At 41.8% G+C, this 14728-nt stretch overlaps 1 protein-coding gene across 3 annotated transcripts; it reads left to right on the top strand.

Moving 5' to 3' along the window:
- The first annotated feature begins 3245 nt into the window (after positions 1–3245).
- On the top strand, positions 3246–12205 carry LOC136348195 (uncharacterized). Of its 3 annotated transcripts, none has more exons than XM_066298826.1 (6): positions 4809–5819; positions 6223–6342; positions 10105–10260; positions 10877–11138; positions 11191–11462; positions 11518–12205. In XM_066298826.1, the coding sequence occupies exons 1-6, from the start codon at positions 5779–5781 to the stop codon at positions 11783–11785; spliced, it is 1119 nt and encodes a 372-aa protein (XP_066154923.1). In that variant the 5' UTR covers positions 4809–5778; the 3' UTR covers positions 11786–12205. The 3 variants fall into 3 exon arrangements, with proteins under 3 accessions (XP_066154924.1, XP_066154923.1, XP_066154922.1); XM_066298825.1 differs by lacking the exon at positions 4809–5819 and adding an exon at positions 5954–5982; XM_066298827.1 differs by lacking the exons at positions 4809–5819; positions 6223–6342 and adding an exon at positions 3246–3449.
- Positions 12206–14728: the final 2523 nt, after the last annotated feature.

Here is a 14728-nt window from a genome sequence, read left to right as displayed (position 1 = left end):
TATTTGTCCAAACCTTATAGGGGAGCCCTGAAGAAAACTAAGTTCGGACGGAGTGTTGCGGCTAGAACCGCTAGATGGCGCAACGGCGAGTTTGAAAATTTATAATTTAGAGGGAATTACAGAAATTACTTTTCAAAATAGAGTAAAAAGGTTTTATTAATTAAAAGGCATTTTATAATAAATTTTAATAATTTTTTCGCGTTATATTTTTGTACTATTATTTAAGCAAACTTGTTTGCAAATTGTTACTTTAGTTTGGAATTTTTAAGTCTTTTACAGAATACAATTTTATTTTTCGCACTTTGATTAAGGAAGTAAAGAGAAGACAACTTCTGATATATTTAATCTTAGTTAAGGACAAAATTACCTCCGAAATTAGCGTCATTATTAACCCACTTCCGAGACCTTTCGCTTACAATGTTTAGATACTCCAAAATGGCTCTCAGCCAACCCAAAAATAAACGTGCCACACGGAAATGCATTACGGAGCGGAATTTAGAATCTCGGAAGATTTTGCAATAAGCCATTATAAACAAATGATTTGAGTCGTATTTGAAATATTTAGAATGAGCTAAAAAGGCTCGGAGTAATTGCAGTGGTTTGATGACAATAAAGATAAGTCGAAACGAGTGAATATTATGAACGACATTGAATGGATTTTATCATTTGCTGTCTGAAAGTGGTTACCACAAATAAATAGATGAATCCTCTTATTTCGAAATTCCAGGCCTGTCAGGGGTACCCTGGCCATGTAAATTTGCGCAACAAGTCACTGAACATTTTCTGAACTCATGACGGACGCTTGTCTAAACTCGCACAGGGCGAGTTTCAGTATTTAGAAATTCAATTGAAATTCTTTATTTCGAGCCTTCATTCTTCTAAACTCATAGACGACGAAGCTCCTAAGATCGACCTGGAAATGCTAGACTGGGCTTCGCCATATTTTCCTGAAGTGGCAGAACATCACTTGCAACGGACCTAAATTCGATAGGGATGAGTTGTATGAGCTTCTGATCTTTCGAAACTCGATTGTGAATTCTGATGCTTTAGAACTTATGAGAAATACTGAGTGTTCCATTTGATTCAAATCGGGATTTTACTGAGTTATCGAATTTAGTAACTACGTGCGCGACTCCTGAGGCATGTTCTGGTCCTGTTGGACTGATTAAATGCACACAGACGATTCGTTACAAAGCTCGAGATTAAAATTGTTTAAGTTAGAGAAACTCAACTGTGTGTGAAACTTGAGAAATGTCTTTGATTATTTGTTTTTGGAATTTTTGATTTTCAATAAGAAATGTGCGAGTTTACTGTCATTCAGCGTGTGATTTCGTTGTGGCAATAATCTCGAACAATCAATGTGAACCACTCGTAATACGTTCAAAGCTTGAACAAATTTATAAATTCTCTATAGTCCACACATTCCAGAAACTCTCAAACATGATTATTTTTGCAAAAAAATTCTTCTATGTCCACCTCGGCGTCAGCGTCCACAAAAATGTGGTTCATCTCTTTAACAGCTTGCCAGGAGGTCACCAATTATCGTAAATTGCAGTGGAAACCAAGTATGAAGTTGCAATTAGCCCAATAATTTCAGGTTTAAGTCATAAGTATGGTTCCGCAAGATAAGGGAGCGCTCCAAGATAAAGTTTACAAATTAAACCACTTAAAGGGGAGGTTGTAGAGCCATGGAGCGTACCGAATTGTTAGAACTGAGTTCGAGGAATAAAACCCACTTTTGAAGCATCGGAAAATTGCCTCAAGTACGCTCAGGTAAACGTTGTTTAACTAACTCAACATGCAAATCGCTTGATAATTACATTCCTGCCTGCGGAGGTGAAACTCACGCGTTTGCCTTAGGGGGAGTTGTAATTGTACACAACCGATTAATGCGAATGTGAGTTCTCGAGGGCGGATTTGCTCTGAGGTTTTCCATAGCGTGAACTATTTATTGTGGCCCGGGAACTCTGACGTAACCTCTTTTAGACATCCAAAAACCGTCTAGTAATATTACGATTATGAATCGTGTCATCCGTAAACTCCATTGGAAATTCGATTTCATAAGGAGTGCATTCGGCATTCCGTGCACGAAAGCCGTTAGAACTAAAGGCACCGAATCAGCCCTTATTAATTCTTTGCGTGCCGCGTTTCTAAATTCTGTTGACTTTATAACAAATTTATGTTTTTAACAGTACAAAAGCAGCACTGCGCAGGACAAAAAATGTCATTTTTTGACGTTTGTTTGTTGTATTGAATGTCACCACTGGCACAAAATGGCCGATTTTTGAAAATTGAAGCATTGGTAAAGTGGCGGTTAAATTAAAGGTTTTTCAAAAGTACATGCAATGGCATTTTGCAGTTCAAAATCTGTCGATTCGCTTTTGGGAAAGACAGGTATGCGTATAGTAAAAATTTCAATGCAAACTCGGTTAGATAGTGCGCGAACAATGAACAAACTTGTTTGTTAATAGGAAATTGGTTTGTTTTCGATTTTGCGCTCACAAATAATCTCGGATTAAAAAAAAAATTAAATAGAAAGTGAATAAAAATAACTAAAGCCTGTTTATGAGCATAAAATCCAATACCAACCAATCTCTTATCAATAAACACGTTTTTTCATTGTTCACGTAGGATTTAACTAAGTTCGTATAGCTCTTTTTAAAATCAAACTTACACCTGTTTTTCTCAAAAACGAATCGATAAGTTATGAATCGCAATGCACCATCGAAGGGAGTTTTAAAAGACTCTCAGTTTGAAGCGTCACATGACCCACGTCTAGATGGAAAATATTGGTAATTTGACGTTGCCGGTAAAGTAGCAAACGTTAAAAAAATAATAGACAAACGTCAAAAAAGGCAGTGGAGTGGATAATTTCCGAGAAGCCGGAATTAATTCTTAAGTACTGAAACGTGAACGCCCCCAAGGTTTTTTATACATTGAAAGTGCTCCTTCACTACGTTCCTGAGTTCAGTTGATTCAACCGTGGAGTGGCAGTTTCCACTAATCAGAAAGAGAGCAAACATTCCAAACGTTCAGACGGTAAATTCCTTTGAAGTACTCAAGAAACGTGTTATAAAAAGATCTACCACAATCGACTCCATACCGTAGAACTCCAATGGAATTTGGTACAATCAGTATACATTCCCCACTAAGCCTACGCCAATCATTTGTTTCGCGAGTGACGCCTTACGTCACGACCGACGTCGATGCGAAATGGCAGCGCGTGGAGCTCCGCGCCTGCCCGCGAAAGACGCGAAATACGGCGGAAAGCGACGGTCAGCAGTCAGCAGTAGCGCTGGAACTCAGCGCTATGAGATCATACCCATAACGGGTCCGGAAAAAACCATAAGTACCCCACAGGGGTAGAATAAGTTGCATTTCTTTGGCATAGATCGCGGGTGCCGTGCACGACCCTTTATGGCTGCTCTTCGATCTGCTTTTATTTAGGGGTGAGTCGATTTAGATTGTCGTTTGTTTCATATTTCATACCCTCAAAGTCTGTGCGGGAGGATTAGGACCTAATCCAATTTTAGGTCTCTGACTTTTTTTGAGAAATTAGATATTACGACCTCAAAGAGACGTGGGGGGGGGGGGGGGGAGGACAACAGCGCTACTGGGGCGAATCTTAAGTTTGCGAAATTTAATTTTAGGGGTGAAACCGGAAGAGGACTTTCTTATTTGTAAACAAGGGCCTGCCCTTTTGCGGGCCGCATTGTACAAGGTATTGATTTACTCGTGACCCACTTTAGCCCTCACTTCAATCAAGATATTTTGGGGCTTTCTGGGTCAACTTGAGGGTGGTTGTTTCGGCATTGTTGCAATTACTTTCGAAGGGCTGGAGAGGACCTATCGGCGAGTTGGCCTGTGGAGTGAAACGTCACAACGTCTTTGTAGTGATTAAGCGGTCCCTCTCGTAGCTTTATTAATTGAGAAATTTGGTGGTCCGCTGGCAAATGGTCATTGTCCTTTTCCGCTGGCATGCTGTCGTCCTTCGCTTCCACCCTTGACCTGTCACTACTTCTAAAAATTGTAATTTCTAGGAATCCCATTAAGTACTCGCGAAATGCGACCCCTTTGAATTGCTTGCGCTTCTGCTTGAACGTCTTCAGACTGCTCCGGTCCAACCATTTTTCACCATGTGGACAATCAATGGTCCCCACGAGCAGGTGGAAAACGCGGGATTGTCAATGATAGAGGCTTTCCTGGAAAATGCCATTTGAGAGTCATTCTCATGTGAACTCCGACGCCTTTCCTCTGAGTCGAGTTGTAGACCGATTGCAGCATCTTTCCGAGATCGGTGGTGGATGAGTCCGGGATCAGCTCCGTTGCCGGTTGGCAGCGATGGCAGTTCTGATACCCCTTCTTGTTGCATTATATTTTCAATGGTGGCAGGTAAGCTGTCCAAGTGCCTCCCAGGCCCCTTCCCGAGTTTGCTGGTCTGGACGATTTTCGTTATGCTCCTCCAAGCCAGACTTGTCTGTTTCTCTCCAATGGGCTTCTGAGCTGCGCTTCCCCCCGTTCGGGAGTCAAGCAATTACTCGTCATCGCAATGAAGATTTTGGGAAGTGAGTAAAGACATTCCCACGCGCGCAACTGCCCCTCAAACGGAAAAAGGGTTGAGGCTCTCCTTAAACTGTTGGGTCGCATGCTTGAAAAGTAGCATTTCCTAATGTTTCACGCCTCTGCTTCGCATGTGAAGCATCTACTGCACAGCCTAAGCATTCGCTTCAGTTAAAAGTAGGAGGGACCTAATTGACTCGTTAGTGCAGCAGATGAAATCTCTTCCAGACGGAAACTTCGGAATAAGCTGATAGTGAACTATCAAAGTCTTTCAGTGCCCTTTTCGATTTCGTTGGGAATGAGCCGAAACTTTCACGACTGACGTGTTCATGATCCGGAATCATCCTCATTCCGAATCATCAAATTTCAAAACAGCCCATTGCTCCACTCCAACTTCCCGGTTATGCGAAGGAAACATACGCGACTGCACTTCCATCGACAACAACCGAGTTTAGCAACAATTAGAACAACAATCAATTTTTTCTTGTAATGGCAAATCAACGCGGTGAGTAATGAGGTTATTAAAAGGGACCATCCCAGAAGTGCCAATAAACCATGACGGCGGCCTACTTCGAGTACCGAACAAAGAACCCGAGTGGTACCAAAAAAATGCCCGATTTGAAGACATTTTGAGAGGCAAAAGTGAGTGTCAAGGTGTGGTAGATGGTTTCGTGTGGAGAACCACTTGAGGCGTGAATTATGATTATTAAGCCGATGATACATCCCTCAGAATGCATTGCCCAAGCCGGGAAACCTTCAGAATAATTGGCAATATCCCATAACGAAGAAGTGAAAAAATCAACTATTGAGATTACTACTTTGTAATTGCTTCGCATGTTTATTAATCAGCCGGTCGTGTACCAGGGCTGCAGCCAAGGTACGCCTCACGCGACGTCGATGGTGGAGTTCACTGGAAAGTTCTAGAAGTTTCTTCCGAACGGAAAGATAGAAAAAAAGCAAATCTTCCCTTTTGCGGAGACCACCGAGGGCGACGGGGAAAGCTCGAATTCTCCCGAACGCGCATTTTCCGACTCTCCCCGGTACGAAGACTTATACATAAGGATCTTGCCCAATTATTTATTATACATATGTATACGACCATGCCCCACAGTCACTGAATGTATTTCACCCATGAATTAAGTTTGTTTATAATAAACGCATTGTTTATTGCCGTCTTAGGATTTCTCGTTTCTTTGGGACATTCAGTCTCAGTCAGTAATGGTCTCGCAGTCCAGGGGTGACAAAGTTATGGATGAAAGGTGAGTCGCTACATATATTTAAAAGCGTTGTTTACACTCAGTGAGTCACTGGTCCGGCAATGAGCTCTTTGTTTATGGCCGCAAGTTTATTGCCGACCTTAAAAAAAAATCATTTCTGCGCGATATTTGCGTGTGCGAGCTCAGCCGGTATGGATCTAATCGGGTAAGGCAATAATTATTATAAGGTATTAGAAGCACTTTAGTCTCCATAAACCCTCCCCCCTCAGCCCCCCCCCCCCTCCGTCTCCTCCCTGCCGAAGTGACGATTTATGGGAGGGGGAGAGGGGGGGGGTCGTAAAACAATTTGAAAAATTATCTTTAACCACCGCAATTGTTTTTGGAGAAATGGAGATTAAACGCGCTTCGAGAATGTGCTCTTGCTAATCCCCCGTTATGGCTTAAGATGTTGTAGTGTAATAACCGCGCAGGGGCCGCGTTGTCGTAGTGCTTTTGTAGCCCTTATGGTGGATGAAACCGAAGCGGTGGCCAGGATTCCTCTAGAAGGGGCGACCCCCAGCGACCAGTAAGTACTCGCACAAATTACCCAAAAGCAATTTCATTTCCGACTATCCTTGGGATTTTACTGGCGCTGATCGCCGTACACGAGGTACGCAGTGACGATGATCTCCGGTGATTTACAAAACGGCGATGTTGGAAATGTACGTTTTCGACGCTTTTTAAAGGAAATTTTTCACGAGGTTCCTTTGGAGAATGGAATTTGTCCCCGAAGCTAAATTGAATTGGGAGGGGCGGGGAGGGGGGGGGGGGCACATGCCAGTGACGATGCACTGTCCGATGTTCCAGTCATTTGGGCCTTACCGAGACCAGGTTTTCTAGATCGTAAAAGACTATCTTCGTCATGTTCGATCGGCAAGTAAATCAAGCGATGTTTGGGATTATCCAACGAGAAGGGCTCAACTGTAACGTACAGGGCGTCGTTTAAGGACGTGGCCGAATTCCAAGGAGAAACGCTCTGAGTGATTCCAAGGCAAAAAATTTACGTAGCTGTGTAGGTCCGATAATGCCTCGCTTTCAAGGTACAAGATTCAAGGCACGACTTTTCACAAAAAATAGTTTTTTCCTTAAACTCTCAATAATCCTTCACCTGATTATATTGAAATTCGGCAACGTCGTTCGTAGTTGTTGCTATCATTTATCCGCCACCGACTTTTTTACAGCTTTAACATTTTTTTCGCATTGAGCAGTCATGGCCGCTCCGACCACCTGATCTAGATCCGTTTGACTTTTTCCTTTGGGGGCACGTGAAGTGTGGGATTCGCGCGATCAGATAAGATATGCAGCGGGAGTATCTCGGCCCATTCGGCAGTCCACGTCAAGACGGCCTAATGCTTGCATTTCGTTGAAGGAGGTTGACTGGAGGTTCCGTGTTACTTAATGTTAAATGAAATTTTACATAAAATAATCCGCACGATTCGCTTGAGTGTGGTTTTAATTAAGCGTTTTTCTTGTTGGGTTATTGATCTTCAAATAACTTCTAGCTTAAAAAAGTGCTTTTTATTGCATTAAAAACTGGTTATTTAGGAGGTTTTTGTTAATACGTAACGATTTAAGAAACAAATTTCTGTCTGGAATACGAAGTATTACCGGATCCACATTTACATAAACTTTTGGTTTTAGAATCGCTCAAAAAATCGTTCCTTGAAATTTGCCCGCCCGTGTAAGTAACGCCCTGTGCATAGATTTAGATAACCAGACAAATTGTTAAAATTTCAAAAGTCGCCCAGATTTCCTTCGACCTGGAATTTATGAGGTTCTCCCCGAGTTCTCGTTTGTCGCTTAATTAACCGAAACAATTGAACGTGCTCATAGTTTGATGAGCTTCTTCTTCAGTTTTCCCCCCTCCTCCCGCGGATACTTGAGCTTGAGCGGGGGCAACATTATAACAGTAAATGGCGGTGTTGCTCAAAAAAAAATAAAAGCTAAACGCTGCGTTGTCACGTCTAACAATTTTCACCCGGGCCTCCGACTAATAGTAGAGCGGTGCCAGCATATTGGCGGTCCAAAAAATCTGCAGGGGAAACCCAAGGGACTGGTCGAGATCCGTTTGAAATGCCTAGAAATTCTGAAAATTTTCAAAAACCTATAGAAATTCTGGGGAAAATCTTGAGACTCCTAAAAAGCCTTAAGGAAAACCAACGCCAGTTCCGACGGTCTCTAAAAAATGTTCAAGCATTTCCTGAACTTGGTGGTTTGGGGAAAGTCAAACCTACAAAAGTCACCGTCAATTCCAAAAAAGCCGGGAGATGCCGTAACGATCTCAAAATTTGCAGTTGTGAAGAATGTCAGAAGAGGTCCAAATTATCCCCGAAGAGGGGGAAACCTGAATGTGAAATGAGATCATTTTCTCTTGCGCTGCAAGAGCCCTTCGGGGGCAATCGGGGAAGCGGGGACATGAACGCAAGAAGAGATTTTTGGACATAGTAATCACAGGAACCATAAAGGTCGTTGATCCCCGCAAAATCCGGAAATTACCTCATTGTGTTCATAATCCAACTACGGCAAAATAGTAACCGAGATGGAGCAAATAAAGACGACCTGCAAAACCAACAAAAGACAATTACGAGCCCCCATTTACAATATTTATAAGGAATAATGTATATTTAACCAGATAAGAAATTTAATAGCAACTTCTTATCTATATTTTGATCACCTACTAATGCGAGTAAAGTAAATACCATTCAAGACTAATGAAAACACATAAAAGTATTAACATTACTGCAAGTCAAATGTTTTTCAGTAAAAATTTACAAAATTAGCGAGTGGGCCAGCAAAACCTCCAGATCCAGATTCGCTGGATCGCATTTATTTATTTTACTGTCGAAATTCCACTTAATCCCGACTAGCTGTTGTGAAATGAACCAATATAGATTCGCTAAAATTAGACTTTTTGTCCTGAAGGTGAAAGAGTGTTTTTGTTGCCTTGATAAGTTAGGTAGTGAAGATACGGGAAATGTACTAACTACCGTGAGTAATTATTCCCAAGGCATCGGCTTATTAAACATATTTGCGCTAATTATTATTGCTAATATTAACGAACGACCCGACAAAGCGTTGTCAATGTGTAATAACAAACAAAAAGTGGTCCTAATTAGGGTTTCTGCGCAGACTATAATAGCCAAGGTAAGCGGACCCCTCCGCCGTAAGCTAATGAAAGCTCACGCAATCGCATTGACATTGGCCCGGGAATGGCGCTAATTGATCTGTCATCGACACCCGGTAAATGGTTTACGCAAAATATCAGTCCGGTGCGTAAGTAAAACTCGAGATGTGGCAGCGTCGCGTTTGCGTTTTGTTCTTCTGTGACAGCCGATTTGGCAGTCGTACGAACTTAAGGTGTTGTAGTCACGCTGTTGTTCTCCTCTGAAACTGAACTGTTCGTCTCCCCGTATTCCCCAATATCTACTGTCGATTTCCAGGAAATGTTTCACGCACAAATTAGTCAAGTGCGTAAGTAAAACTCGAGATGACATTGACACGGTATGGACCGAAGCGTGTTGCCGATGTTTACCAAAAGTATTATCAAATTTCCTTAAAACATAAAATAAGTGTTCGACGTTGCCTATTTTTAAATTGTTGAAAACTCCAACGTAAAATCTTTAAAAAATCAAGTGCGAAGTTAAATTTTAAATAAGTTCGCTTTTGTCCTCACCCATCGCTTCAGTTTGAACGCACCGAGTCTGCGCGATAGGTCCATTCTCAAATACTTGTCATCGGTAACGACTGAGTGATAATGGACACCAATTCTGGTCAAGTGTTCACAGCCGAAACGTATGATGTGGCAACTCCGCGTCTGGTTTTCGTTTTCCCCTGATCACCTATTAACTGTAACGTACAGCGACATGCGCTTACTCACAAATCTTTTTAGGGGATTACTCATTCCCTGCTTGTTTATTAGTTTTTTTTCCTCAATCGCCTTATATTCTTAGTTGATAAGTACTTTTATCATCGCATTATGATTTCAACTAGTTTCATCAGAAAATCGATTTTTTTTTCATACAATTCGGGCATGACACGGTCGATTATTCACTTTTTCGTACTGTATACCAGGTCTCGTGCCAAAAAACAGTGTTAATTACGTTGTCGAAGCGCTAATTTATCGATAAATGATATTAAACAAATTTCTAGCACTTCCACCACTTCGGCACTGATCTTTATCATAATATGATAAACGGGTATAAATACAAATGGGGAGCTTCCATCCAGTAACCATTAATTGGAAATCTGTTGGCAACACTGCTGTGATACAAAATCTGTGATTTTTCAGACCAAAGAGATATCGAACTACACGAGACGCAATGGTGCAAGTTACTCATGACCCCAACGATGAGCTGGAAAGGCCAGTTGAGTCTGTGCACAACGCACCCGATGACCTCAAAAGGCTTGGAGCGGTGACCGATGAGGCCTACAGGGTTGTTGCCACGTAAGTCGTTTCAGTAATTATCTTCGAAACGTGTAGCAGAGGAAAACGCTACATCGGAATGGAACAATTGTTCCGCTTCAATGAAGTTTGATGGATGGAATGGAGATATTTCTAACTTCCTTTGGCGCACCTAATGATGCCCCTCGCAGGGGGCCCCCTGTTTAAGTGGTTCCAAAACGATAAAGATGCCTACATGTATTGTCACCAAATTGAAATTCAGTTTGGTTTTCGAATGTTAAATATATATGTATACAGGGGGTTCGCAGACAAACGGCCAAGTTACATCGACCCGCAACTGCGTTTTCCAATTTCAAAATATTTCCAATAGAATTGCGCCTTTATAAATTCATGAATGTACAGAGTGGTCGGTAACTGAAGGCAAAATTTTCAGAACTACTCTTTTCTAAAAGATAGCAGTCTCGAGTGGCTCCCCACAACTGCAGCTCAAGAAATGCATTAAAGCTGCGTTTGCTGCAATTAAGCTTCATTAGGAATTAAGTCCGTAAAATGCGATAATCTACGGGGTGTCTTAAAAAATAAGAAGACATTGAACCACTTCCAAAAGCAGAAACTTTCTCTTGCTCTTCCTCTTTTAGAGCTTTTGTTACTGTTACAGTTCAATGATGGCAGACCAAATCAACCAGACCAACCCAATAGTGGCTTTGGCCCTGATGGAAACCGCCCTCGTCAATCGAAACGTGCCCCTTGCCAAACACTACATCGACACTTTACCTGGACTAATACAAAAAGAAAACGCCTTTGAAGTCATGCAGAGCATCAGCAAGTGGATCCACCCCTCAGAGGCGGACCGACAGCTCAACTTCGAGCCCTCGGCCCCGCCACTGGTCGACAACAACCAGGAGCGCAATGACAATTGGGTACTTTTTTTCCTTTCGCTTAATTTTTTTGAATTAATTAAATTTCGATTAGATGAAAGAGCCGCTGAACCGGCTAAGGAATAATATCCTGCTGGAAATCGACAAGAACGGGGACTATTTTTTGAAAAGTAAAGAATTCAAGCAATTGCACTATCAGGATGTCCTGGACGTGTGCGTTAGGGACACCCTCAAGGTGTCCGGGGAAATGGTGGTTTATTGTGCAATTATGAGCTGGGCAGAGGCGGAATGTCTGAGAAAAGGTCTCGTGGGGAACGAGGATGCGAACATCAAATCGGTACTTAAGGATCTCATTTACGCCCCCAGGTTAGTCTCGACTTAAATCTCACCGAACCGTCAATTTTATGTAGTAAAATTACAGATATGGTCTCATGTCCAAGAGGGAGTTTCGTACTCGTACCATCGAGGGCCATAAAGGGCCGGACCGCATAGGTATCCCTTCAGAACTGAATGAAAGGATTGTAAGATACATAGCGCAAAAATCAAAAAGAAAAACTCTAAGCGAGGAGCTCCCTCACAAGATGTCGCGCGAAAGAAGTGTCAAAGGCAAAATAAGACAGGAGAGCTTCTCCACCAAAGAGAAAGTAATCGTCAATTGTCTCACCTGCTTCACGGCAGTCTTTGACTGAAATCGCTAAGTGTCATCCCTTCTTGTTTCGAATGCTCTCGAAGATTTAGTAACTTTCCCTTTCTGTGATTGCTTTTAGAATTTAGGGCCTAACTATTGTTTCAATGTTGAATGTCTAGCCCAATGTTGATTTTTGTTTAATCAAATATTTCGGTTTTAGTGATAAAAATTTAAATCTATTTTTACAAAATCATAGCTGTTTTTTAAGGCAGTTTGGAGAAGTATGTGTTCTTGTTCCTTAATGCAAATATTGCCATAATGTCTCGTCGGACTTCGAAAATCATCAATCTGAGTTTACAAGAGTCTGAGGAGTTTTTACTAAGAAATTGTCTATTTACGTGTTTCTAGTTAAGTTTTGTATTTTTAGATTTTTACGTATTTACACTATTAGATAAATAAATGTAAATCAATGTTGTTTAAACCTTCTTTTTGTTCCTAATTTTGATCAGGGGGTAATGGTAGTAAAGACTTTTTACATCCACCATTCAGTCAAGAATCGCAAAACTCATTTTGAACTGAACGTGGTAAATCATTCGATATATTATAGCAGACAATGATCGAAACTCCCTCCTTATTCTCCATTTCTTAATAAGTTTTCATTAATTATAAAATAACACGGCAGATCTCCGAATATGCTGCAAGAGTCACGTAGATTTATATCTCTATGTAAATACGATAATTTGTAGGAGGAAGGAGTACGTGAAAATTGTCCGGATTCCATGCTAAGACTGGAAATTTCACATATCTTTCAAATCCCACCTCAATCGAACGAGCAGCACGTGCGAGTTGGGCTACTTCGCACAAACACCCTGTTTGCCGTGATATTAGAAATTAACGGAACTCTCTGTACTTCACGGATATTTAATTATGTTGGACAGGGCTGTTGCAGCCCTAAACAGATTTTCGAAAATGTGGCAATGTTGCTTTTGTTTGACAGTTAAATCATCGGTAATGAAACAGAACAGGGTTGCTAATTTGATGCGTCAAACAAACCAAAGTACAAACATATGATTACTTGCGCTGATGATGGCTGCTACATCGCAAATTAGCAAGTTCGTGAAATTAACGATGGGAGATTTATAGACTGCCTTGACTTGTCTTATGGAAGTTTGGCAACTGCGCAGTTTGACCGTTAACGTGTGTGTCAATCTGCTCTTAACCACTGATAGCTCTTTAAGGGTTTTTGGAACAAAAAACCGCTACCACGGTGCTGCTGAAGCAAAGCAATTCCACCTTCAAACAACTCCACCAACTGTTTTGACACCTATTCGAAAAAAAAAAAAAAGAGTCCCTCTACGTTGCCGATCTTACAGTTGCGCCACTGACGCGTGAGTCACGTGACGTTCCGGGGAAACTGATGGGGGATCGGTTTGCTGTACTAATTTTCCCAGATCAAGATAACACCAATCTGGGTGGCGTGTTAAATGCAAAATTAAAACACAGCCACAATTTATATAATAATATGCTCAAACGAAACAAAGGATGGTCAGGTGTTCCGGTTCGCGTAATAGCACTACTCGAATTACTGCAATTATGAAGGCAGTACCCTGTAGATGACTCATCTGAAAGCACCGAGAAGCCGACCTGAGCAAGTGAAAAATGCCTCCAAACCCTCTTGACACTTCGCCCGAAAGGCCTTTATTTGGTACCATTATTATTTGTCAAAGGGGCCTTTGAGACCGCACCCTATGCGGTCCTGTTTAATGGCTTTTTAAAGAACTGCCCCAAACAAAGAACCACTGTTGCTGCGTCGCAGTCCTTCGTAACGAAAGAATTTATCGAGACCCAATTTGTTTAGTTAACAAGTAATCTGTAGGGGACTCGTTGCCCAATAAAATCTGTCGGCAAACATAGACAAAGTTAACTTGTTTACCAGGGTTTTGTAAATTCTTCACGCATGGCCGCCAATTAATCGCCCGATAACCTCGACGATTTGATAATTTTCCACAAGAATTCCGCTTATCGCTCCAGAATAGAGAACAATGACTCTTCTTTCTATTGGAAAATAATTAGGCACCACACGGAAACGTTGCAACGTTGCAACTGCATTGTTTAACGTTTATGTCAAATCTATCAGTGCGGTCAAACATCCGGTGTATTCCGTCATTACTTCCCGCTCCCCTAGCTGAATGCCCTTTTCGTTCTACCACTTTTTTGCTTGCTTTGCGCATTCGCGCTTTTCTTTCTGTTGGCCAAGCAAACACTGCGCGGTCACATTTCCACAATGATGGCTGAGCGAGAATCGAAAAGTCAGCTCTGAAACCCTAGTACTCGTGCACTGAACCAAGTACATCTCTATTAAGAATTAAGCTTTTTGCGACCCATTTGCAACACAATAGACCCATTAACATCCCAAATTGAAGTCCTATGGAAGTAAATAGGTACATCAGCACTAGTTAAGCAACCAGTGCCGCGAATTAGGCGCCAGTCATGCGCCAACATCGTAGACATAAAAACATTTGCTATTCAAAATTGCCGGAGGGGGCCATGTCATTACTACATGACATTTCTGTCAGCGGCAATTTTAATTATAACCGTATTACCGTTTGCCTTTAGAGCGTACGCGCGATGGTACTTTGCTGGCGCCAGAAGTTCCTCGTGTGGAACAATAGAAACCCCTGTGCGACAAAAACTCAGAGGGGTGCTATCTGAAGTGGATGTGTATGTGACACACAAGAGAACAAGCACAGGTACCATTTTGCCCTGTGAAATGCAGTCGGCCTCACAAAAAGGACAAGAACAAAAAGGGCAATTCCTTGAAGCTGCCCAGCGGGGGTTGCTTAGGGTTTAATTGACTTGCAACTGCTCTCTTTTGGTGGATTTTCGCGATTTTGGTCATTCGCCCTTTGTGAGCGGATTCCTGGAGCCCTATTTAAGCATGTGTGAAAATACGGCGAATGTCTTTTATCTGAAAACTGGTGTCAACGTCAAACAGACAGCAACA

Source organism: Euwallacea fornicatus, chromosome 32 (assembly GCF_040115645.1).
Source record: "Euwallacea fornicatus isolate EFF26 chromosome 32, ASM4011564v1, whole genome shotgun sequence".
Taxonomy (NCBI): domain Eukaryota; kingdom Metazoa; phylum Arthropoda; class Insecta; order Coleoptera; family Curculionidae; genus Euwallacea; species Euwallacea fornicatus.
This window is presented reverse-complemented; position numbering and strand designations above follow the sequence as displayed.

What these genes read in the sequence shown, in the direction of transcription:
- LOC136348195 (XM_066298826.1), top strand. Translation starts at nt 5,779, where the DNA reads ATGGTCTCGCAGTCCAGGGGTGACAAAGTTATGGATGAAAG. An exon ending in GGGGCGACCCCCAGCGACCA is followed by an intron (nt 6,343 to 10,104) that starts GTAAGTACTCGC and finishes GTGATTTTTCAG; the next exon opens with ACCAAAGAGATATCGAACTA. An exon ending in AGGAGCGCAATGACAATTGG is followed by an intron (nt 11,139 to 11,190) that starts GTACTTTTTTTC and finishes AATTTCGATTAG; the next exon opens with ATGAAAGAGCCGCTGAACCG.